This window comes from Amphiprion ocellaris, chromosome 18, assembly GCF_022539595.1.
Source record: "Amphiprion ocellaris isolate individual 3 ecotype Okinawa chromosome 18, ASM2253959v1, whole genome shotgun sequence".
In the NCBI taxonomy this organism is placed as follows: domain Eukaryota; kingdom Metazoa; phylum Chordata; class Actinopteri; family Pomacentridae; genus Amphiprion; species Amphiprion ocellaris.
The window spans coordinates 9,998,096-10,021,428 of NC_072783.1; the positions used below are offsets into that span (position 1 = coordinate 9,998,096).

At 38.5% G+C, this 23,333-nt stretch overlaps 4 protein-coding genes across 5 annotated transcripts; 3 read left to right on the forward strand and 1 right to left on the reverse strand.

The window, feature by feature from the left end:
- The first annotated feature begins 1,392 nt into the window (after window positions 1–1,392).
- LOC111587560 (uncharacterized) lies at window positions 1,393–4,947 on the forward strand. 2 transcript variants are annotated; one of them, XM_035942605.2, is made up of 4 exons: window positions 1,409–1,552; window positions 2,948–2,998; window positions 3,254–3,375; window positions 4,450–4,947. In XM_035942605.2, the coding sequence occupies exons 3-4, from the start codon at window positions 3,272–3,274 to the stop codon at window positions 4,874–4,876; spliced, it is 531 nt and encodes a 176-aa protein (XP_035798498.1). In that variant the 5' UTR covers window positions 1,409–1,552; window positions 2,948–2,998; window positions 3,254–3,271; the 3' UTR covers window positions 4,877–4,947. The 2 variants fall into 2 exon arrangements, with proteins under 2 accessions (XP_023153337.1, XP_035798498.1); XM_023297569.3 differs by lacking the exon at window positions 2,948–2,998 and having other exon boundaries at window positions 1,393–1,552.
- Window positions 4,948–5,162: 215 nt separating this feature from the next.
- On the forward strand, window positions 5,163–8,326 carry LOC111587559 (DELTA-stichotoxin-Hcr4a-like). The gene is made up of 3 exons (XM_023297568.3): window positions 5,163–5,320; window positions 5,395–5,526; window positions 7,806–8,326. The coding sequence occupies exons 2-3, from the start codon at window positions 5,423–5,425 to the stop codon at window positions 8,251–8,253; spliced, it is 552 nt and encodes a 183-aa protein (XP_023153336.2). The 5' UTR covers window positions 5,163–5,320; window positions 5,395–5,422; the 3' UTR covers window positions 8,254–8,326.
- A 6,077-nt stretch (window positions 8,327–14,403) lies between these two features.
- On the reverse strand, window positions 14,404–18,958 carry LOC111587558 (endonuclease domain-containing 1 protein-like). The gene is made up of 2 exons (XM_023297567.3): window positions 18,278–18,958; window positions 14,404–16,357 (listed from the first exon to the last, which is right to left on the reverse strand). Exons 1-2 carry the CDS (start codon window positions 18,539–18,541, stop codon window positions 15,737–15,739), a joined length of 885 nt encoding a protein of 294 aa, XP_023153335.2. The 5' UTR covers window positions 18,542–18,958; the 3' UTR covers window positions 14,404–15,736.
- Window positions 18,959–20,065: 1,107 nt separating this feature from the next.
- LOC111587557 (UDP-glucuronosyltransferase 2C1-like) lies at window positions 20,066–23,289 on the forward strand. Its single transcript, XM_035942609.2, has 2 exons — window positions 20,066–20,444; window positions 21,118–23,289. Exon 2 carries the CDS (start codon window positions 21,127–21,129, stop codon window positions 22,726–22,728), a length of 1,602 nt encoding a protein of 533 aa, XP_035798502.2. The 5' UTR covers window positions 20,066–20,444; window positions 21,118–21,126; the 3' UTR covers window positions 22,729–23,289.
- The last annotated feature ends 44 nt before the right edge of the window (window positions 23,290–23,333 follow it).

Consider the following 23,333-nt stretch of genomic DNA (forward strand, 5'->3'; position numbering starts at 1 on the left):
GGTGTGTTGTCCTTTTTAAATCCTGCGTGTCGGACATCGTTGTGACTTAGTCGGTGGAGTCGTGGGAAAATCTGTGCAGAGGTGGAGGAAGTAGTCAAACACTCAACATAAAAAAAAAATGCATTTTTACTTTCAAATAAGATATTGTTGATTTATAAATGCTGATAACATGGCATTTTAGACATTTAACAGGTGAAGCTTGTTAATGTACCTGATATATAGTCAGCAAGTTCAGTCTATTGGTTTCCAACCAATGACTTGGGTCCCCAAATAACCTTATAACCATCTTTCTTCATTGCATCTTGTCTGTTTGTGGTCATTTTTTGTTTCTCTGTAGCTGTTTTATGTCTCTTAGTTGTAGTTTTGTGTCTGTTTTTGCCAACTGGGTAGTGTTTTTGATCATTTTATATCTATTTGTCTTGAGTTTTTGTCTATGTGGGTTGTTTTGTGTGTTGTCTTAATACAGCCATGAACAAAAGTTTCCACACTTGTAAAGATGATGTATATCATAGCTGTCTTGAGTTTCCAGTGACTCCTATAACTCTGAATTTTCTGTAATAAATGATGGAAACACAAAAACCAATCATGCATGTTGGTTCCTTTCTAGATTTATTAAAGGTATTCTGGAAATATGGCAAAATCATTTTTTTTGTGTCTTTTAATAGCTGTTTTTTGTTGCTTTTTGGTAACTTTTTTTTTTTGGGTTGTTTTGCATCTAGTTTTGGATATTTTCTGTTTCTTCAAAGTAATATTTTGTCTGTTTTTAATCATTTTTTGCCTATTTTTGGTTGTTTTGCATCTAGTTTTTGTAATTTTGTGTGCTTTTGTGGTCATTGTGGGGAGTTTTAATGTTTATTTGTGGTCATTTTGCTACCTTTTTTGTTGTTTTTGCATCTGTTTTTGCTTATTTTGCGTCATGTTTCGCTCATATTTCTCTCCTTCCAGTTGCTTTGTGGCTTTGTTAGTTTTGCAGTCATTTTTTGACTCATATTTTTGCAATATTTTGCATTTTTCAGTGGCCAGTGAACCTGTAGAACATCTATGGACAGTTAGATTCAGCGTGTTGACCTGATTTACTGGAGACTCTTCGTTAACTCTCGGTTCATGTTGCGACAGGCTGAAGACAAACACTTTATTCATGCAAAGCTTAACTAAGGGTGTGTAGCATCAGGTAGCATTGAGGACACTGTTGCAGCACAACCAGCTGATTTATCACCGGCTGCGTTCTGTCAGAAGAACCGGTCCGGACGGTTTGTTCTTCATCAAGCATGAATCATGTCGGGTGTTGTTCCTCAGTAGACATTCAGGTTTTCTCTGAGACAACCGTCGAACTGTTGTACTTTAATTTTCTCATCTGTCATTGTGCTGCAGTCGGAGGTGATCACACCCTGTTTAGACGACATGTTCAGGTGTCTGTCAGCAGAGGAACACCCACCTGGAGCTCAGGTGTGACCAGGAGGACGGGGGCGGGGCTTTAGATTCGTCTCCGAACTGAACGCCGACCTGTTCTCAAAGGACCTTCTGCCTTCCCGAGCAAGCAACAGAAAGCAAAGTAAGTGCTGCTGTTTTGACGTTTTCCTGGTGTTTTCGTGTTTTTGTCAAATATCGGAGGATAAAAGTGTGTAATGTTGGCTGGTGGAGATGTTCCTCATGGGAGATGAAACAGTCTAGTTCCAGCTGCTTCATCCTCGTGTCTTATTCTGCATCTATGTAATGAAAATAACACTTGGGCTCAGTGAAAATATTAAATGTAAGAGTTGTGAAAACTCTAATGAAACTGTGTCCAACCAATAAGCTGCACTGAGTTAAATTAATTAGCTTTTCCTCTATAATCAAAGATACACTGTAAAAAATGAACAGATCTTTCAATTCTGTTAAATTACATGTACTGTCTACTAAAATCACAGAAAAAAAGCATGAATTTATACAATATAAATGAAAAAAACTGATGGAAATAATTTCCACATTTTTTAAAATTATATTTGTTTGGCTGCAGTGTTTGACCGTACTACACTTTTTTTTGCAGTTTAAATTAGCAAAAAAATGTTATTCTGCAGACATCTGATTTTAATTGAGAGTTTAGAAAAATATGTATATTAAAGACTGAAAAATTGTGACTCATTTACAGATGTTGAATTTGAAGCTTTTCTACATTAAGATTACACTGTAAAAAATAAAAGTTTTTAACTATGATTTTTTTTAAGTTTACTGTTATTTTACAGATTTTCCATTTTTTTGCTGCATTACAGAAAATATCGAGTGAAACCCCAAAAAGTTTACTCCATGTTCACTGTAAAAAATGAAAAGCAAAAAATATGCCATAAGTGCACATAATGTCTTAATGAAAAATATGTATTTTTTAAAAATCTATAGGAATTAATAGCAATTAATTAATAGTTGTACAGCTATAATATATGTATATAATATTTTTTCTTCTTTTTAAACAGTTTTTGTTAGTTATCATAATAAGCAGTAAAACCGGTGAAAATGGTAATAATTTACATGTTGATTGTAAAAAAACTAAATTAACTGTAAATAATGCCTGTAAAAAATGCAATTTATTCTTTTACAACATTTGACTATAATATTGCAGTTTGACTGTATTTAAATCTGAGAAATTAAGATTTTTTAAAGATATTTGCTGTTATTTTTACTTTTTTGCAATTTTTCAGCATTAGTTTTCCATAATTTTTTGTTTTTTCCACTTTTTTTACAGTGTATTTTTTGCTGTGGTTTATTTGTTTTTTTTAATTTTATTTTCATTTAATTTTTCAGCATTACAGTATTCCATATTTTTCGTTTGTTTTCCACATTTTTTTTACAGTGTCATTTAAATTACTATTTAATGTTATTTAGTAGGGATTTTAAAGTAATATATTTATTTAAGTACAATGATTAGGGACCCATTTTTGAAGGCTATTTATTAAATGTATTTATTTTTTTTTAGAAATTGAATAAATTGCTCCAGTGTTCAGTACATAGAGGAGGGAATCTTAAGGTAAATAAACATTTGGTTTAAAACCTTAATTTTATTGAGTTACATCAAACTGAACTTAGTTTCAAATCAACTGAGGCAGAAATTTGACTTTAAATCACCAACAATAATAAGCTGATGCAAATTTGTGTTAAATCAAACCATCAAAAACTATTTAAATGCTCGTCTAAAGCAGAAAAGTTGACTTTTGTAGCCTCAGCCGAACATTTGATGACCACTTTTCCTGTTGTTTACGTCTTTTGTCTTCACCTCCGATAGTCCTTTCTAGCCACCACCATGCCTGAGACCGCAGAGTCCCACTCCCACACTCTGACCACCAACCGGAACTGCACCATCGAGATCACCAACATCACCGCCAACTACTGTCTGGTCAACCCAAAGTAAGAAACACCAAACCACTGTTTACCTGAAACATGGTCTAGCTTCACATTTACAGATCAAAGAGACGTTTACCGTCTAACATCGAGGCTCAAACAGGTGAAATTATACAAAAAAAAATCCACTGAAACGTTTGTATTTTTAACATGTTGGATCAATAAACTGAAACCCAACAGAATAGTTTAAACCCTGGATCAGTTCAGTAAAGCCCCACCCTCCCTACAATGGAGTCATAGATTCAAGGGGTTTTTTTCTTTGTTTTGCATCTTTTTTGGTAATTTGGGTTTTGCTAAAGTCATTTTTTGACCATTTTTTAAAAATTCATTTTTGTCTCTTTTTGGTGGTTTTACTTGCCTTTACTTCTATTTCAAGTCTTTCCGTAGTCATAGTTTGTCTCTTTTTGCTCATTAAATGTGTCTTTTTGGATATTTTGAGTCTCGTTTTGTTCATTTTGCATCTTTTTTCTTAGTTTGCATCTTGTTAAAATAGTCTTTTGGATATTTTTTGCTGTTTTGGGGGGAAATTTTGTGTGGGTTTTTTTGTTGTTTTACATGTCCTTACTGCTATTTCAAGTGTCTTCATAGTCATTGTTTATTGTTTATTGCTTATTAAGTGTCTCTTTGTGGTCTTTATGTTTCTTTTTTGGTTGTTTTGCATCTCTGTATTGTTAATTTGTGTTTTTTTAATTTGGGTCACATCTTTTTTTTGGTATTTTGTGCTTCTATGTTCTGTTTTTTGTCTTTTTTGGTCATTTTATGTCTATTTTCTGTTGTTTTGATTGTCTTTTTGTTATTTTATGTCTTGTTAAAGTAATTTTTGTTTTGTTTTTGTCTCCTTTTATATTGTGTACGTTTGTAGTATTCTTTTTTGTTTTTGTTGCTTTATGTGAATTTTTTTTGTCTCTTTTTGGTCATTTTATGTCTAATTTTTTGAGTTTTTAATCTCTTTTATGCTATTTTGAGTCTTTTTTTGGTCATTTTTTTGTCTCTTCTTGATGGTTTTGTGTCTGTTCTGGTAATTGTATCACAGAATACCATCAACCCACTCATGACTTCCTCCCTCTTCGTGCGTTTCAGGGTTCACATGGAGAGCGGCTTCCCCTTCAGCCCACCGCAGCCCACCGTACGAGCCAACAAGCCCGAGGTTTGCTCCTTCATCAAGGACGACCACACGGCGTCGGGCGCTGTGGGAGTCATGACCTACGAGCTGTTCGACATGCGCAGCCGCCGGTGCAGCGAGCAGATGGCGGTCATGTTCTCCGTGCCGTTCGACTACAACTTCTACAAGAACTGGCTGGGGCTCGGCCTCTACGAGCGCGACCGAGCCTGCGACCACAAGCTGTACGACGAGATGTACAACCACAAGGACCAGACCAACTTCATCCGCCACGAGGCCGACGGTTCGGGCGTGGTGTTCAGGGGCCAGACGCTGGACGTGAGGGCCTGCATGTCCAACGAGGGCCAGGCCATTATCAAGCTGGAGCTGTACGACAGGATGGGCTGAGGGGACGAAACGAGGCAAAAAGTCTTTCCACTGTATCGGTGCTTTTAATGAATAAAAAACAGTTGAATCCATTTCTTGTCTTGGTGTTTCTTTGTTCATTTGAGCTCATGAATCACACTTGTCTTGAAGTTAGAGGTTGTTCTGACCTGACGTGCAGGCAGCGAAGTGTTAGACGAAAGGTGTGGCGCTGAAGAGACGAGGAAGCTCAACAAACCTGCTCGTCTCGGTGCGAGAAAAAAAAACACAGTTGGGTTATTTTTCTTGGCTGCGTCTTCAGTCTGTATGCCTCCTGGTTCATACCTGAGGTGGAGCTTTTGGGTGTGACGGGGTCCAGGTGTGTTCTGGGGGTGGAGACACCTCACCGTCTCCATCAGGACGCCTCTGAAGGGCGACACTTCAGGTTTGGCAGCGCAGCAGCGAGCAACGCACCTGTGATCCGGACAGGTAAGCCGAGTTTGAAGGATCTCCGGCCGATGCTCTTCAGAGCCGCTGACGGATTCTGTTAAACTTCTCCGCAGATCTTGACTTCACTTCAGCCTTTGCACCATGAGCGAGTCAGCAGAAGCTTTGGCTGCCAGCCAGAAGAGCCGAAGAAATGTCACCATCGAGATCACCAACCTGACCAACAACTACTGCCTCATCGACCCCAAGTGAGTCAAAACCACCTTCACCGTGTTTATCTGAACAATCTGAGGTTTCAGCACACAGTCAGTGCAGCCACTTTATATACACTTTCCTCCTTTTGTTGAAGAAAAAAAATGTCTGTGTACTGTAAAATTAAATTACATACAGCACATAAATTACAACAAAGTTTGCATCAGTGTGTATTGTACTACACATAAAACCCTTTAACATTCCTATATTCTTTACATAGGACATTTTGCACTTTTTCTTATTGTTTCTTTTCAGTTACTGCACATTTTTGCTGATTTATTTGTATTTATGGTGGTGGGAACTGAACTCTTTCTTTGTCAACTAAATTCATAGAAAAAAAAGTCACAGATTCAAAGAGGTTTTTGTTCATTTTGCATCTTTTTTTGCTATTTTGTGTGTTGTTTTTTGGCTTTTTCTTGTCTTTTTTTGGTCATTTTGTGCCCCCTTTTGGTTGTTTTGCATGTCCTTACTGCTATTTCAAGTCCCTTCTCACTACACATAAAACACTATACGACCTGTACATTCTTTACATAAAAATGTTGCACTTTTTCTTATTGTGTATTTTTATTTACTGCACATTTTTGCTGATTTATCTGTATTCATGATGGTGGGAACTGTACTCTTTCTACTATAGCATTTCTATTCTATTCTATTCTATTCTATTCTATTCTATTCTATTCTATTCTATTCTATTCTATTCTAGTCTATTCTTTAATTTTTCATAATAACTGCGGTGGATACACAGTGAACCATATCTGGTGAAGAAAATAGCAAAACAGAGAAACTGAAAATGGCAAAAAAAAAATATATTGCCGAGACTTCTGGAGATAGTTAAATACTTTTTTCTTTAAAAAAAATTGTTTTTTTCCTCTCTGGTTCCTCTCTTGTCCTTATTATATTTTTTCTTCCTCTTGTCAAAACATCTTCATATGTCTCTGACAAGTAAGACCATTTTTAAAAAAAAAACGTGTTTGTCTTCTGTCAAGTTAGATTAACAAGATACAGAGTCGACAGTTGATAAAACAGACATCATTTATTGGATGTCACTTGAGCGCCATCCACTGGTGACCAAGCTAATTACAACAAAATATTAAGATTATAAAATGTGCATCAGTCTGTATTATTTGAATTATTTAATATTTCTTGGCTGTTTAATAAAGAAGACATGTTTTAATAAGCAGATACAATCAGTCTAAGTACATTTTACAGTAATTAATTGTGACTGATGCACAGTGAATCATATCTAACGAGAGAAAAATGTAGAAAGATAATTTTTTTGACATCATTGACTAAAATCATCATTAACATGCAGAGTACATCTGAAAAAAACTGCATAACAGTGTCCACGTGATGTTAAATTTGTAAGATGCAGTGTCCAAAGTTGACAAAAAAAATAGATTTCATGTATTAGATGTGACTTTAACGCCATCTGCTGGTGGCCAAGATTATACGTGTGTGTGTGTGTGTGTGTGTGTGTGTGTGTGTGTGTGTATATATATATATATATATATATATATATAATCTTTACTGTATATAAATTAACAAAAATGTCCACATTATTTTTTTATTATATTTGTTTGGCTGCAGTATTTAACCGTAAAATTAAATTTTACTTTTATTAAATTAGCAAAAAGTATTGTTATTCTGCAGACATTTGAGGTTAATTGAAAGAAAAATTATACATATTAAACACTGTAAAATGGTGACTCACTTTCAGCTGTTGAATTTAAAGCTTTTCCACATTAAAATTCGAATTAGAATGGCTTTATTGTCACATTAAGATTACACTGTAAAAAAAAATTTGCATACAACTGTGATTTGTCTTTAGGAATTTACCGTTATTTCAGATTTTCTCTTTTTTGCGATATTGTAGATAATATCTAGTAAAATGCCCAAAAAGTATGAATTTACTTTATTTTACAACTCACTGTAAAAAGTGTGTTGTAAAATCAAAAAACATGCCATAAGTGCACATAATGTCTTCATGAAAAATCTGTTGTTGTACAGCTTTAATGTATGTATATATAAAACATTTTTTTTCTTTTTTTAAAAACAGGTTGTCCTTGTTCTGTTAAATTGCAGTTATTACAATAAGCAGTAAAACCTGTGGAAATGGGAATAATTTACATGTTGACTGTAAAAATGAAAATAAAATCAAAATGTGCATCAATCTGTATTATCTGAATTGTTTAGGATTTATTTACTGACTAAAGTCATTAGAAACCTGCCTTTAAAAAAAAAAAAAAACATTTTGTCTCTTTCCTGTTCATTGCAGGGTTTACCTGGACAGTGGCGACGTCCACAGTCCACCTCAACCCACCGTTCGCCCCCTGAAGACTGAAGTGTGCAACTTTGACAAGATCAAGGGCAAATCGACGGGGGCGGTGGGCGTCCTGACCTACGACCTGTTCGAGAGGCACAGCAACGGCGCCAAAGAGACGCTGGCCATCATGTTCTCTGTGCCCTTCGACTACAACCTGTACAAGAACTGGTTCGCCCTGGGCCTCTACTCCAAGGGCACGGAGTGTGACGAAAAGCTGTACAAAGATATGTACTACAACAAAGAGCCAAAGGCTTTTGTGCGTCAGGAGTCCAGCGGCAGCGGTCTCACCTTCGAGGGCCCCTCCCTGGACATCAAGGGCACCATGTCTCCGACGGGCAGGTCCATCATGAAGGTGGAGATCTGGGACAAGATCTTCTCTCCCGGGATGCACCAGCAGTGACGAGCTGAGTCCAGATAATCCAACTGCACAGCCATGTGTTGTACTCCTGCAATAAATCTAATACGACAGATCACCAGTGTTTCTATTGTTATTATTATTAACCTTTAGGGCTGCACAGTGGCTTGGTGGTTAGCACCGTCACCTTGCAGCTAGAAGATTCCTGGTTGGCGTCCTGGCCTTCCTGGGATCTTTCTGTATGGAGATCGTATGTTCTCCCTGTGCATGTGTGGGTTTTCTCCAGCTTCCTCCCACAGTCCAAAAACATGCTGAGGTTAATTGGTATTTCTAAATACTCTGTGGGTGTGAATGTTAGTGTGACTGTTTGTCTCTATATGTAGCCCTGTGATAGACTGGTGTCCTGTCCAGGGTGTCCCCTGCCTTCACCCTAAGTCAGCTGGGATAGACTCCAGCCCCCTGCGACCCCAATGAGGATTAAGCAGTGTATAGATGATGGATGGATGGATTATTAACCTTTATTTAACTAGGAGAAATCTCACTGAGATCAAGAACCTCTTTTTCAAGGGAGTCCTGGCCAAGATAGGCAGCAGCAAATACAAAACACAGTTACACAATAAACACTAGCAAAAAATAAAACAAAAAAAGATTAAATTTACAAGTGCATGTTGTGGAGTCAGCCTCAAGAACTCAGAGTTTGGATTTAAAAGCCAGATTAACTCTATTAGCTTCCAATCTTTCTACAACGTCGTCCATGCAAAAGGTGCAGAAAAGCTGCAGAACAGATTGATCGTTTTCCTCTTTGCCTCCTTCCTCCTTATATCATTTTCAGCTTTAAATTTCTCTGACAAGTACAAGCATTGAAAAAAGGAAAAAAAGCAACATGTTTGTGTTTTGTGAAGTTAAACTGGAAAGATGCAACATCCAAAACTGATTACTATATATATATATATATATATATATATATATATATATATATATATATATATATATATATATATATATATATATATATATATGACTGAAGTTACTCCAGTGGCATCCTTTGGTGGACAAGAATAGAAAATGTGCATCAGTGTATATTATAATTGTAATAATTATAATTTGCCTTTATTTGTCACAAATACATTACAGCATTGTGAAATGTTGCTTTTCGCCTATTAACAGGGTCAGAGCATGGGGTCAGCCATAGTACAGGAAGAGAGCAGGAAGGGTTAAGGGCCTTGCTCAAGGGCCCAGCAGTGGCAGCATCAGGGTTTGAACATAATAATTTATAATTTCTAGGCTGTTGAGTAAAAAAATACAGGTTTTAATAAACAGATATAATCAGTCTACGTCACATTTTACAGTAATTAACTGACTGAAGCACAGTGAATCATATCTAGTGACAGAAAAACGTAGAAAGATCATTTTTTACAGACTAAAATCATTACTAACATGCAGAAACTGCAGAATTGCAAGACACAGCATCCAAAGTTGATGTAAAAAATAAATATATATAATTTCATGTATTTAATGCGTGTACTGTTCTCTCTACGTGTTATATACAGCTTGTATGTCAACGCAGTTAAACAGCGAGCCAAACTCGGTTTTCACGAGCCAGGAAGCGAGCGCCTTGCTCCTTTATTAACATGTCATGGATGACAGGTGAAAACTTGAGTGAAACTGCAAATGTACAAACAGAGAAGAGGAAAGGGTATTTTTAGCTTGGTTATAAAACTGTCATGTTGATATAAACTGCTAGCAAAGTGCTACCAACAACCATTAAACATCAGACTAATGAATGAATGCTATGCTAACATGCTACGTAACTTATCATGAAACGCCATTGATACGCTGATGTGCTCATTCACATGCTAACATAGTCGGACTTTAGCTTAACATATTTCTGAGATCAAAACGGACTAAACCACAATAAATGCTTCTCTGCAAATGAACAACAGCCAAATTAAGTATTTTATAGTAATCCTCAACACTAAACAATGAAAAAACTTACAGCCATTGCTTTCACGGGTGTAGGAAAAAACGTAACAGGAGGAACGCTATCACCATGTCTGTTTCTCTCTGCGTGTGTACAAGTGAGTGTCTCTCTCCCATAATGCAAAGCGCAATCCTTTTTGACATTTCACAATAAAACACTGATGAAATCGTTTAAACTTGCTTTTTAAACTGTATATTATTTAATCATAAATGAACAGTTATCTGCGGGCAGAACAATGTGACTTAATCCATCAACTCGGTAAGTTTCCAGTCTTCCTGTAACACCTTCCAAAATAAAAGCCTTTTTATCCATTTAGTGTGGACATAAGTAACAGAAAGCAACAAATGATCTCGAAAGAATAAAGATCAGCACGTTCCTGTGCAGTTAAGGAACAACTGTAGGTGGGCAGTAGTCCAAATGTTTCCTCATATATGAAAGTCTACTAATGATGGGTCTTTCTGGCGGCTAAAGCAGGCCGTTATACCCCAGAGTAGATTCATAATAAACCTCAGAGAAGCAAACATTGAGCAGAAACAGTAATAAAACTTCTGTAATCCAAGATAAAAAAAGTTTGTCTGCATGAGTCATTTCAATTGTTTGTTATTTAGTTCTTCATTCAAAGCGAATTTCAGTGGTGGAAAGTGATGAAGTACAGTACCGTCATCCAGACAATTTCATGTTATCCATGAAAACTCCCAATTAACCTTTCAACACCATTAGCTAACACAATGTAGCATTAGAACACAGGAGTGATGGTTGCTGGAAATGTTCCTCTGTACCCCTATGGAGATATTGTATTAAAAATCAGCCGTTTCCAGCTAGAATAGTCATTTATCACATTAACAATGTCTAGACTGGATTTATGACTAATTTAATGTTATCTTCATTGAAAAAAAAATGCTTTTCTTCCAAAACTAAGGACTTTCCATGACAAACTTTTGAACAGTAGTGTACATCAACGCTGATGCTGTATTTTAATGGCATCAGCAGGAAATATTCAATATTAACAGCATAAATATAGTCTCAACTATTAATAGCTACCTAAAATATAGTAACAGTTAACTTGTAATAGGAGTGTGGAAACAACTAAACTAGTTTCTGATGATATCTACACTGTAAAAAGTGTGTCTGAGCTGCAGATGAAGTAATTTGTCTGTCATCAACCTGAAATGACATTTTGTCCATCTAAACTGGTGTTTAAATTTCAAAAGAAGTGTAAACATCAGATTTGTTACTCCTGTAGCATCTGATGTCATTTACTTTGAGTACAGAATAACAAAAAAGAAAGAATACTAAGTTTGAAGATGAAATCCTGTCTAACATTTTATGTGTTTGGAAAAGCAAAAACCTAAAAATTTGACTTTCATTAACATCAAGCTGCAGCAATGCAAGGTGTTTATTTGAGAGAAATGCCATTATTTCAGTACACCTAACACAAACCAGTAGTTTTATTGGAACTTAATTTGGATAAACTTAATGCAGTTGTGTGGTACTGAACAAGGCGCTTAATTTAAGTCTAATTAACGCCTTTTCAGTGTAAAGGAGCTCATTTTTGTTGAATTTTTATCTGCTGTATGCTGTTTTCTGTCACAGCTGCTGGAGGTGAGCAGCGCTGATGGAGAGCAGCTGCTGGTTTGCTGCTCATCCTGATCGCCTCCGGCATAAAGACGGTCTCCCCACACCTTTCACTGTGGGTTTCTGCTGTTAGTCACAGACAGACAACGGTGCAGCCTGCCTTTTTCCCCCCGCCGTCCTCCTGGTGTGAGGACCGGACCTTCCCCGATAGTCCTCTTAGGTGAGAACTGGGACCCCTGCCGTCCTCGAGGCGAGAGGACGTGGACCCTAAGCCTGCTCCGGTCAACCTGGTCCCGTCCCAGAGCCTGCCCCTAGTGAGTTTTGGCCTTAGGTGGCGTTAATAAATAGTTTTTGTTGGATTTTTTTGTGAATAAAACGCTGTCCAATCATTCCTGCCTGCCGTCCGCTCTGTGCTGTTCTCACTTTGGGTTCGAAACTCCACACGCACTGTGACATTCTCACTATAAGAGGCCAAGAAACAAAATGCTTCCAAGGTTTTAGTCATTTTTAATGAAAAAACAAAGGGTTTGGATGTTTAGAGCTTTAGTCATTTTGGCTTGTGACCCCTTTGGATGTTTAAGAATTGCTAAAACTAAAGACTAATTTTACCTTTGAATAATTTGGCTAAAATTGGTAATATTATTGCAATTTTCACACATAAATTAATTACAAAACTGCCAATTTGTGTAGCAGAGCTCTATTTATCTTCTTCACAGCCCTTATTAATCATCACACAACCTAGTAGGGAGGTTAAGCCCAAAAAATAGGCCTTTGACTTCAAGTCAGGATAGAAAGTAAGATATAAGTTATAAGTTATATAGGGTTACTCTTATCATCTTATCATCTCCCTACTAACCCCTCAGATTTATCTAGTGACCCTTCAAAGGGGTCGGACCCCAATTTCGGGAACCAATAGAACTAACTTCAAGGTATCTTCTATGGAAGCAGGCCTTTTTTCTTGTTATGCAATATCTGATTACTTATTCCCCCACTGATAATTTTGTTCAGAAAGGTTCCAGCACCATATCTTATATAAAGTAGGGGTCTAAAGTGTGATTTTAGCCTGAACTGCAGCGTTCATTTAGCAGCAACTCATAGCCACCTTTTACATGTGTTGCACAAGGACACCACCTGTTGGTCATAAGTATTTAGTGCATGTCAATACAAGTACTCAAACACAACACTCATGTTTTCTGTTCTTTAACATTGAATCATGATCAATTTAGAAGATGTACCTTTGGCCAGAATTACAGCATTGATAGGCTGCAATCAGAATCATTCAGCTTGTTGTCTTGAAACCATTTCTGAGTATCTCTGGCTGTTTGCTTCGACTCATCATCTTGATGGAAAACAAATCTTCTCCAAGTCTCAGTTCTCTTCAGACTGCATTCAGGATTTCTCTAGACTTTGTTGCAATAATTTTACCCTCTACCTTTACTAGCCTTCCAGGACCTGCTGCACAGAAACATGCCAACATCATGATGCTGCCACCACCATGCTTTACATCATGATGCTGCCACCACCATGCTTTACATCATGATGCTGCCACCACCATGCTACACATAACAATGCTGCCACCACCATGTTTTACATCATGATGCTGCCACCACCATGCTACACATAACAATGCTGCCACCACCATGCTTTACATCATGATGCTGCCACCACCATGCTACACATAACAATGCTGCCACCACCATGCTTTACATCATGATGCTGCCACCACCATGCTTTACATCATGATGCTGCCACCACCATGCTACACATAACAATGCTGCCACCACCATGTTTTACATCATGATGCTGCCACCACCATGCTACCCATCATGATGCTGCCACCACTATGCTACCCATCATGATGCTGCCACCACCATGCTTCACATAACGATGCTGCCACCCCTGTGCTTCACATCATGATACTGCTACCACCATGCTTCATATCATAATGCTGTCACCAACATGCTTCGTATTGGTGATGATGTGCAGTGTTTGGTGTCTGCCAAACATAGCGTCTAGTCTGATGGACAAAAAGCTCAGGTTTGGGTACATTGTTCTGGTTTGGATCAGCTAGGCTGATTTAGTCTGGGTCAGTTGGTCTAGTCTGGGTCAGTTAGTGAGGTCTGAGTCAGTCTGGGTCAGATGATTTGTTCCAGTCTGAGTCAATTGGTTTGTTTCAGTCTGGGTCAGTTGGTTTGTTTCAGTCTGGGTCAGTTGGTTTGTTTCAGTCTGAGTCGGTTGGTTTGTTCCAGTCTGGGTCAGTTGGTTTGCTCCAGTCTGAGTTAGTTGGTTTGTTCCAGTCTGGGTCAGTTGGTTTGCTCCAGTCTGAGTCAGCTGCTTTGCTCCATTCTAAGTCAATTGGTTTGTTCCAGTCTAGGTCAGTTGGTTTGTTCCAGTCTGAGTGAGTCAGTTGGTTTGCTCCAGTCTGAGTCAGTTGGTTTGTTCCAGTCTAGGTCAGTTGGTTTGTTCTAGACTGGTTCTGATTTTATTTGCCTTGTTCTGGATGTACAGCACTTTGTTTCAATCTTGCCATATAAATAAAGTTGGATTGGATTGGATTGGGTCAGTTGGTTTGTTCCGGTATGGATAACTTGTTGTGTTTTCTAGTGTGTAAGCAGTTTTATTATGTGTGTAAAAGACAATTCACTTTGATCTTTTTGATTTATTTTTGAACAATAGGCAGGTTGATAAATCCGCTGGCTCATTTCACCATTAATCTCACCTGAGAGCAGGTTGTGAACTTCCACCTACAACCACAGTTACACCTTTGAAACAAACATGCACTCTTACACACCTGTTGTCATGGTGACTCATTAAGCTGTGCTGGAAAACAAACAAAAATATCACTGTGTTTTATAATGGCATTGATTCATGTCAGATATTCAGGCAGACTAAGCTCAGATGACCTTGATTATTGCTAAGTTTTTATCCACATTAAATAGTGTTCCTACTTCTAAAGGATCTCCATGGTTTCTTAATAAAATCTATTTAACAAAGGAAGTACAGTTTGTGTACTGTTCCCTGCTCTGAGTTTGGACAGTAGCTAACAAGATTAAAGGTCGATCACATTTCATAGTTTCATAGTTATTTCCAACACATTATTACTCCCAACCCAGCTAACAGGGAATGTTCTCACAACGCTGGCATTGATAAGGTTTGACAACATGTTAAAGTTTCAATCTATTATTCAAAGAGCATTTTAAGGATATTTATCATTTCCAATATTGTTAGTATAAAGTTAAAAGTTAACTAAGACTTTTAGAAAAGTTGAACAAAAGGGGGCATAGACTGTGTGTTAAACAAATTCATAGACAAGAAGCCAAACTATATGGAAATGAGACATTATACAAGGATCCATACAAATTTTTTGGAGGTATGAAGTGATTGATATCTGTTGTCATGCAAAAATGTGAAAATAAAACAGTGAAAACAGCTAGCAGATGTTTTGTTGAGATGTATGCTTAATGCACTAGTTTATTTCAACACGTTTGTCAGCCGGACGTTACTCAGTGTTATAGAAGTCTCTGTGATGGTGGTCCTTGACTAGCTAAACTCCCTCAATGTTTTCTGCTAATCAACAAACAAAACTGTTGCCTCCTGTGCACACTACAGTATTAAGCAGAGTAAACCCACAGTATCTGCTAAGTCCCAATCAGATGTAATTTTCCTGAATAATATGCCATTCAAGTATTGTAGATTAGCTGTAATACTTGATTATTCCACCAACCTCTTACTGTTTAATGCTGTAGCAACCACAGGATTTTGGCATTTCCATGTTGGCAAGCAGAGAACATCGTGGGGCTTTAGTTAGTAAAGAGGCACAATGGCAACATCTTTTGTCATTATTAATGACCTCCAGGAAGTGCATGTGTTGAATAAAGCTGAGAACTCTTCAGTTAGTTTTCTAGATTTGATGTTTTTAAGTTCAGTTACAGCAGGTTTCCACACCTCATGAACTGCATGATTCGTCCAGGATCAGTCTGCTCTGGAGCACTGCTCGTAGAAGACACTGACGAAAGTGTTGAACCTGTCCTTCAGGTACATCTCCAGTGTTTCCAGTGACATCTGTCTCACATCGTAGCCTCTGAACTGCCTTTTAGCTGTCTTGTTAACTGGTACAATCTCCCCGGTGCTGTTGGGGTCGTTGCGTCCGATGGCGGCATATGTCGGAAAGGCATCACTCAGCTGCTTTGGGAGACTGTGGTTGTAGTCTGGGCAGCAGTAGGCGGACCAAAGATACTCCGGTACTGCCACACGGTGATTCTTGAGCCAGTGCTCATCGTTCCGGTATGGGATGACACCCGTTACTATATAGGCCTCCCCGAGACAGTAGGCCGCTAAGGTCAAGTTGATGTTCTGCTCCAGGAACTCCCAGGGACCATCGTTGGATCCAACCTTCTGAGGAACCACATTTGTGAGGGTGAAGGTGGCCGAGCGGGTCTCACGGCTGTGATGGTGAAGGCTGGGGTTCAGGTGGCCTCGAGAGTAGGTGGAGTTGATGTAGTCCAGATCCACTGCCTGGCTTTCCACCACATTCTGGTCCAGAGGGCCCGGTGGGAACGGGATCATGTTGCCATCAGCTCCTGGATATGCCAACTAGGACAGAAAGCAGCGATGTTAACAAATTGCCAATGATTTGCATCCAAATATACGTGCACATAAATTTTTTTTTTCTGGCTGAATTACTGCAGCACATTTTATTTTTGTGAAAATGAAACAGTGAAAACAGTGATCAGATGTTCTGTTGAGCTATGTGACTGATGCACTAGTTTATCTTCGGTTAAGTTAACACTTGTCTGCTGGCCTGAGGTCACATAACCGTATAGTAGTCTCTGTAAAGAAGCACCATGACAGAGACTACTATGGACTTAGTGGCGTGAGGTCAGTCAGCCGAATAATAGTTGTTGTAAAGGAGCACCATGACAGAGACTACTATGGGCTTAGTAAATTATATAGTAGTCTCTGTAATGATGCTCCTTTACTAGCTAACTCCCACAATGCTTTCTCCTTACCAACCATCTATATCTACTCTCAAATGTATGTCGCTTTGGATGAAAGTGTCTGCTAAATGAAGAATTCTAAAACAGAAAACTGCCCACCCACGACACTATCCAAAAGTAAGAGGCTCCACCTGGTGGCACAACCAGGTACTACAGCTCAACCAACTACAGGGTTTGGACATAAAATCAACCAAATCTGATAAAAGTGCCCACCTGACCCCTTCACAATCCACAGATTAATTTGTACAATAACTTTAGTATATTTAGCCATGAATTATGTAGCCAAATATAGGTATAAAAACTGGTTTCTGTTACTCTACATGATAGATCAGTACAGTTTTACCGTTAAAACTAAGATATATCCCATGATATTGACATTCAAGGTTGGTTATACACTTGACAAAGCTCATCACAATATTTGGATCTTGAAAGTTTTATCTCTCTCAGTTAAGACTTGTTTGCTGGTCTAAGGTCACTGAGCCCATAGTAGTCTCTGTAAAGGAGCACCATGACAGAGACCACTATTGGCTTAGGCCACTAAGTCTATAGTGGTCTCTGTCATGGTGCACCTTGACTAGCTAACTCCCACAATATTTTCTGCTTACCAACACAAAACTGCCCACCCACTACAGTATTAAGCAGCAAGAGACTCCACCTCATGGCACAACCAGGTACTACAGCTTGACCAACTACAGGGTTTGGCCATAAAATTTCCTACCTGACTCCCTCAGAATCCACAGATTTTTTTGTACAATTACTTTAGTATATGTAGTCATGCAGAGCAATGCAAAATGTCACTTTCATACAATAAATATTTTCAGAGGTACAGGCCCTTGTGGCCCGTAAAGGTGGGGCAAAATAAATCTTTCCAACATTTTTGGCTTTGTATCAAAATGTAGGTATAAAAACTAGCTTCTCTTATTCTACATGACAGACCCATGCAGTTTTGTCATTAAAACTAAAATATATCTCATGATATTGACATTCAAGGCACGTTATACATTTGAACAAAGCTCATTAAAATATTTGCATCTTGAAAGGTTTATCTCTATCAGTAAGTTAAATTTCATTTAATGAAGTGAAGTAGGAATATGTCCCTTGAATTGGTGTTTTACTGTATCCAAATCAGGTAAAAATATCTTCTTCTTTTTTTTTTTTTTTTTTACAGATATTTGCTGTTTTTTTCACACTTTCTGAATTTATGCCAGTTGTTTGACATTTTTTGACACCCTTGCTGAAACATTTCTACAGTATCACATTACCAGATGTAAAAACGCAAACAGTTCTGTCATTTACAACATGCAGCGCAAAAGGAGCGTGAACACACGGATCAAACTGTTCTCTTTGACTGGGACTCATTTCCTCATTTTATTGTTATTTGCTGAAAACAACACTCTGAAAGGTTGCGTAATTTCTGTTGAACTGGATCCTATAAACAGTGGCGCCTTTTTAAAGAGCAACGTCAGTGTGAAACCTGTTGGTATTTGCAGATCACTCATTTTAAATCCCCGCTCACCTGTGGCTCAAACTTCCAGGACGCTGAGGGCCTTTTTCCTGTAGGAACGGAGTACAAATAAGCCGAGAACCAGGGCGAGCGGCGAGGTCGGCTGTACAGCGTGGCGAAGCGGTGCTGGTTGTAATAACGCTGGCAGATCGGGGTTCCCACCAAACCTTTAGGAGGCCAAGATCTGTAGAAGAACTGCAGACATGGAGCGAAATCCCCGACGTCAGCTGTACAGCGACCGGTGGCGAAGACCAGGACGAGCAGAACGCCAAGCATTTTGATTTTTTTAATCCACAGTGAAATGTTTAGAGACCCGTCATGTCCTCCACAGACACAGACTCTGAGGAATTAATGGACAGATGTTCCCTTTTCAGTAACACTTGGCCTCTGACTGAAAGCAGAAGCACTTTGAACTTTAGTTTCAGGTTTGTTTTTGCTTGTTTTTTTTTTTTTTTTTTTTTTTACAGGAAGCAAAACCACTGAATTTGCCTGCAGGGATGTCTGTACTTCAGCAAATAAGTCAGACCTTTCACTGAACCAAAGTATCAAATATACTCTGGATTATTATACATAATTCCCCATTACAGTGGATGATAAGAATAATTCATACATCAATATGTAACTCATTTTAATTCCAGATGTACTGCAAAAAAGACTAAAAAATCCAGGCAGCAAGAGTTAAAAATATGTTAAAGGACAGTAGAATATTGTAATGTTCAAAATGTGTAAAAAAACAAAAAAACAAAACTGTAAACTGCAAAAAATCAGTAAAATAATATATTTTAGTTGATTTAAATGCGGTAAAATAGTGTTGTATTGCGGTCAAATGCTGTAAAAGAACAAATTACTATTTGTAAGAATACAGATTTTCTCTTATTTGAACAGATTATCAAAATGATTAAATCTTGATAAAACAGCAACATTTTTTTGAATAATGGTTATAAAGCTTTTGTTGTTTTTCAAAAACGTAATGTCTTTCAAAGAATAGCAAATATCTGTACAACAATGATATCTTTATTTAATTAAATAGTCTCTTCAGTTTTACTAGACGTGATCTGTAATTTAAAAAGACTGCGAAAATCTGTAAAAAAAATTTTTTTTTAGCTATTTTCAAATCGTGATGAACAAGATATTGTTTCAAACTTGCTTCAAATTAAAATGTAAACTAAAGTGTATATATATATATATATATATATATATATATATATATATACACAAATATATAGTGGTCTTATCAGTTATTATCAGTAATTTTTATTAAACAGGAAAAAATCTGTAAAATAAATTAACAATTAAAATTTTCAATACTTAATGTACAACTGTAAAATATTACTATTTCTAGTTGATTTAAATATAGTTAAACAGTGTAATTTCACAGTAAACTCTTTAAATTATGGTTATGTCCAGATAACTCCTTCCTGCAGCGCCCCCTGCTGTGTGACGCCTGAATCCACAGTTTGTTTACATGTGAAACCAGCTGCTCATCAACTAAAATTATAGAATACATCATATAAATGCAGCTCTTAAAATTATTAGCAACTAGATGTGAAAATCGAACTTTGGAAGTTGCTTCGAAATTAATTCCTAATTACGCAAAAGCATTTTTTATTGCAGTCAAGTAGACATTAAATGGATTTAAAGGAAATAAAAGTTATTTTCTTTCACCACTTAAACATCATTTACTATCATAGCATGAAGAAATAGCTTTTGCCTTGTGTCATATTGCTTTTATTGTATTTTGTGTGTATTTGATGCCCTCGATTTTGAACCAGATGAGTAAAAGAAGTATTTAATGCTCATGTAGTTCATGGTGCAAGTGTCTTTGTGGTTCTGTCACAGGTTAAAAGCATTCAACAGGTTTGTAAAATCACCAGCGAATGCAGAAAGTTTTGTTCCGGCCTCTAGATGAGCTCCTTGTTCCAGTCACAGCAGCCAGATTTCCTTCCCTCTGCTCTGTTTGGATGAAATATTGTGTTACTGCTGCACAGTTAGAGGGCGGTCTGTGATGGAAAACTGTTTGTCTTTCCTCCCACATGCATGCTAAGTCCACACAGTCACGCACCACTCCTCTCTTTTCTTTACATAACACAGTAATCGGGCTCTAGGTTCTTTTGCAAACAGACGCTGAGCTGCAGTCGACCACGGAGGTTTCAGAGTTTGTTTCTTTTCTGGATTTCAGGTGGGTTTCAACACTACTTCTGCAGAACTTAAACACCTACACAGCACTTCTGAACAAAGGAGACAGGAAGAAAACTTTTAGCTTGTTAACAAGTCCCAGCTGAATGCAGATGAGGAGATTAGATCCGTAGTAAGACCAGGCATTACTCAGCACATGCATTCCTCTGGGCTTTACTGCATGCGTTCCTGCAGCCGTGTATTTATTTTACTTTGTGCAAATCAGAAACCATGGAGAAAAAAGCGGAATTCAGAGGTATGACAATGCGAGAAAGTAGAATGAGATAACATAGACTGTTAAAAATTAAATTTTATAGCGTCTCCTTCAAAAGGCTGAGCAGCTGTAAAAAGAAATTTTGCATTACGTACTCGAAGGAATCCCATTCATCATTTACAGCTGTGTTCAATCATTTTCTAGGAGCAGTTTATTAACCTCGTGATATGCTGTTCTTATTCAGGTCATCATGACTGCATTTCTGAAGCTTTTTATGTTGCAGAAAACAGCTCCATGCTTTTGTCTTTTAGAGTTTATCTAACTGGTTTGTTCACTGTAAACATTTTTTGAGCAGTTTTTTTTGGGAAGGGGAACAATCTACTGTTATTTTGCAGATTTTTGTATTTAATTTAAGACAATGACTAGTAAAATTAATATTTAAATTCTTATGTTTTATTCTCAGAGTTCATCCATGGGGACCTTCCCAGGAGTTCCTCTCCTCCGTCTGGTGGGGAGTTTGTCTCTCCTGATCAGTCCCACTGTCCTCGGTGGGAAGATCCTGGTGTTTCCGGTGGACGGCAGCCACTGGGTCAACATGAACTTGTTGATCCAGAACCTCCACGCCAGAGGCCACGAGATCACGGTGGTCAGGACTTCCACCAGCTGGTACATCAAAGAAAGCAGCCCCCATTACAGCTCTATCACCGTCACCCTACCTGAAGCCAGGAGCATCGAGAAGGAGGACCACTTTGTCAACTTCCTAGCCAAGATGTTGGAGGTCCAGAAAGGAATGTCCTTGATGGGTTTGGCAAACTTCTACTGGGAATCCCTTGGCATGCTGTCAGAGATCCACGAACAGGCCAGCCAGGTGGTGGTGAGAATATTCGAGAACGAGGCTATCATGCGGAGACTTCATGACACTAAGTTCGACATGGCTCTGATAGACCCAGGGGTGCCTGTTGGAGTTCTGGTGGCTCACAAACTGAAGCTGCCGATGGTTTTTAATGTGAAGTGGATCACCAGTGGAGAAGGACATTTTGTGGTGGCTCCATCTCCGCCGTCATATGTTCCGACTTCAGGAAACGTTGCGTCCGATCGGATGACGTTTTGGCAAAGACTCCAAAACACGCTGCTCTACGGCATGAACACCGCCATTGACAAGTTCATTGTTTGCTCTCATTACGACAAACTGGCGGACAGATACTTCGGTTCAGATGTGAACTTCTATCACCTCCTTCAGGGTGCCGACATCTGGCTCATGAGGGTCGACTTCGTGTTCGAGTTTCCTCGGCCAACGATGCCCAACATCGTCTACATCGGTGGGTTTCAGTGTAAACCACCAGAGCCGTTGTCGTCAGAGATGGAGGAGTTTGTTGAGAGTTCCGGAGATCATGGCGTCATCCTCATGGCTCTGGGGACGCTGGTCAAAGGTCTGCCTCTGGAGATCACTTCAGAAATCGCTGCTGCCTTTGCCCAACTTCCCCAAAAGGTGATATGGAGGCACGCCGGCGAACGCCCCAACAACGTGGGCAACAACACCCTCCTGGTGAAGTGGATGCCCCAGAACGACCTGCTGGGTCATCCCAAGGTCCGAGCCTTCGTGAGCCATGGTGGCACCAACAGCATCTATGAGGCCATTTACCACGGAGTCCCGTTCGTCGGCATGCCACTACAGTTTGACCAGTTTGAAAACGTTCTCAGGTTGGAAACTCGTGGAGCTGCTAAGATGGTGGAGGCAGTTAAAATCACCCGCCAGAACTTCCTGGAAACTCTGCAAGAAGTTCTCCACAGTCCGTCCTACAAGGACAACATGAAGCGACTGTCTGCTCTCCATCGGGACCGACCAATTGATCCTCTGGACGCCGCGATTCACTGGATCGAGTTTGTCATTCGGCACAAAGGAGCTTCACATTTACGCACTGAGTCCTATAAGCTGCCCTGGTACGTCTATCATTCGGTGGATGTTCTCTGCTTTTTCCTGGTCGTCTTCTTGATACTGACGGCTGCTGTAGTAGGATCCATACGATTCCTTTGCCTTCGACTGTGCCGGAGAGGAAAACCGAAGCAGGAGTGATTTATCAGCTACATAAAATATCCTGATGATATTGTGGATTGTTCTTACTGTGAGCAAATTTAATGAAAAGCCTGATTCTAGCAACCTTTACTGTTACTGCAAACACACTGCAGTATACTTTGACTTAATCCATCATCCTGCTTCTGCGAAGATGTGTTAAAACATCAATTGTGTATTAATCCAAACCTGAAAACAGTCCCTGACAAACACAATTTACTCCTATTGTTTGCTAAAAAACTACAGTGCTCAGGTGCTTTATGGATCAACATGTTCAATCAATGAACTCAAAAAACGCGACAAAGGTAAAAACATGCAACGCTTTCAAATGAGAAATGTGGAATTTTTTCATGCACTTTGTAATACCACTTCAATAACTATCCTTTTACCATTCATTACAGTACACAGATGTGACATTTCACATTGGACTGATCTGCTGTATTTCATGGTGCATTTTTTTTAAAAAGAGAAAATCAACATTTTCCGATTGATGCTGCAAAATTTTTTGCAGATTATCGCTTGAAGACAAAATACTTAATGAAAATAAAACATTAAAAAAACAAATTGCTTGGCAGGTGCTATTTATGTTTTCTGAATAATGTATTAAA

Excerpts from the sequence above, each read along its gene's own strand:
- LOC111587558 (XM_023297567.3), bottom strand. The coding sequence starts at position 18,541 with ATGCTTGGCGTTCTGCTCGTCCTGGTCTTCGCCACCGGTCGCTGTACA. Across the intron at positions 16,358-18,277 it reads CCTGGAAGTTTGAGCCACAG|TTGGCATATCCAGGAGCTGA; the intron begins GTGAGCGGGGAT and ends TTTCTGTCCTAG.
- LOC111587560 (XM_023297569.3), top strand. The coding sequence starts at position 3,272 with ATGCCTGAGACCGCAGAGTCCCACTCCCACACTCTGACCACCAACCGG. Across the intron at positions 3,376-4,449 it reads TACTGTCTGGTCAACCCAAA|GGTTCACATGGAGAGCGGCT; the intron begins GTAAGAAACACC and ends CGTGCGTTTCAG.
- LOC111587559 (XM_023297568.3), top strand. The coding sequence starts at position 5,423 with ATGAGCGAGTCAGCAGAAGCTTTGGCTGCCAGCCAGAAGAGCCGAAGA. Across the intron at positions 5,527-7,805 it reads TACTGCCTCATCGACCCCAA|GGTTTACCTGGACAGTGGCG; the intron begins GTGAGTCAAAAC and ends TGTTCATTGCAG.
- LOC111587557 (XM_035942609.2), top strand. The coding sequence starts at position 21,127 with ATGGGGACCTTCCCAGGAGTTCCTCTCCTCCGTCTGGTGGGGAGTTTG.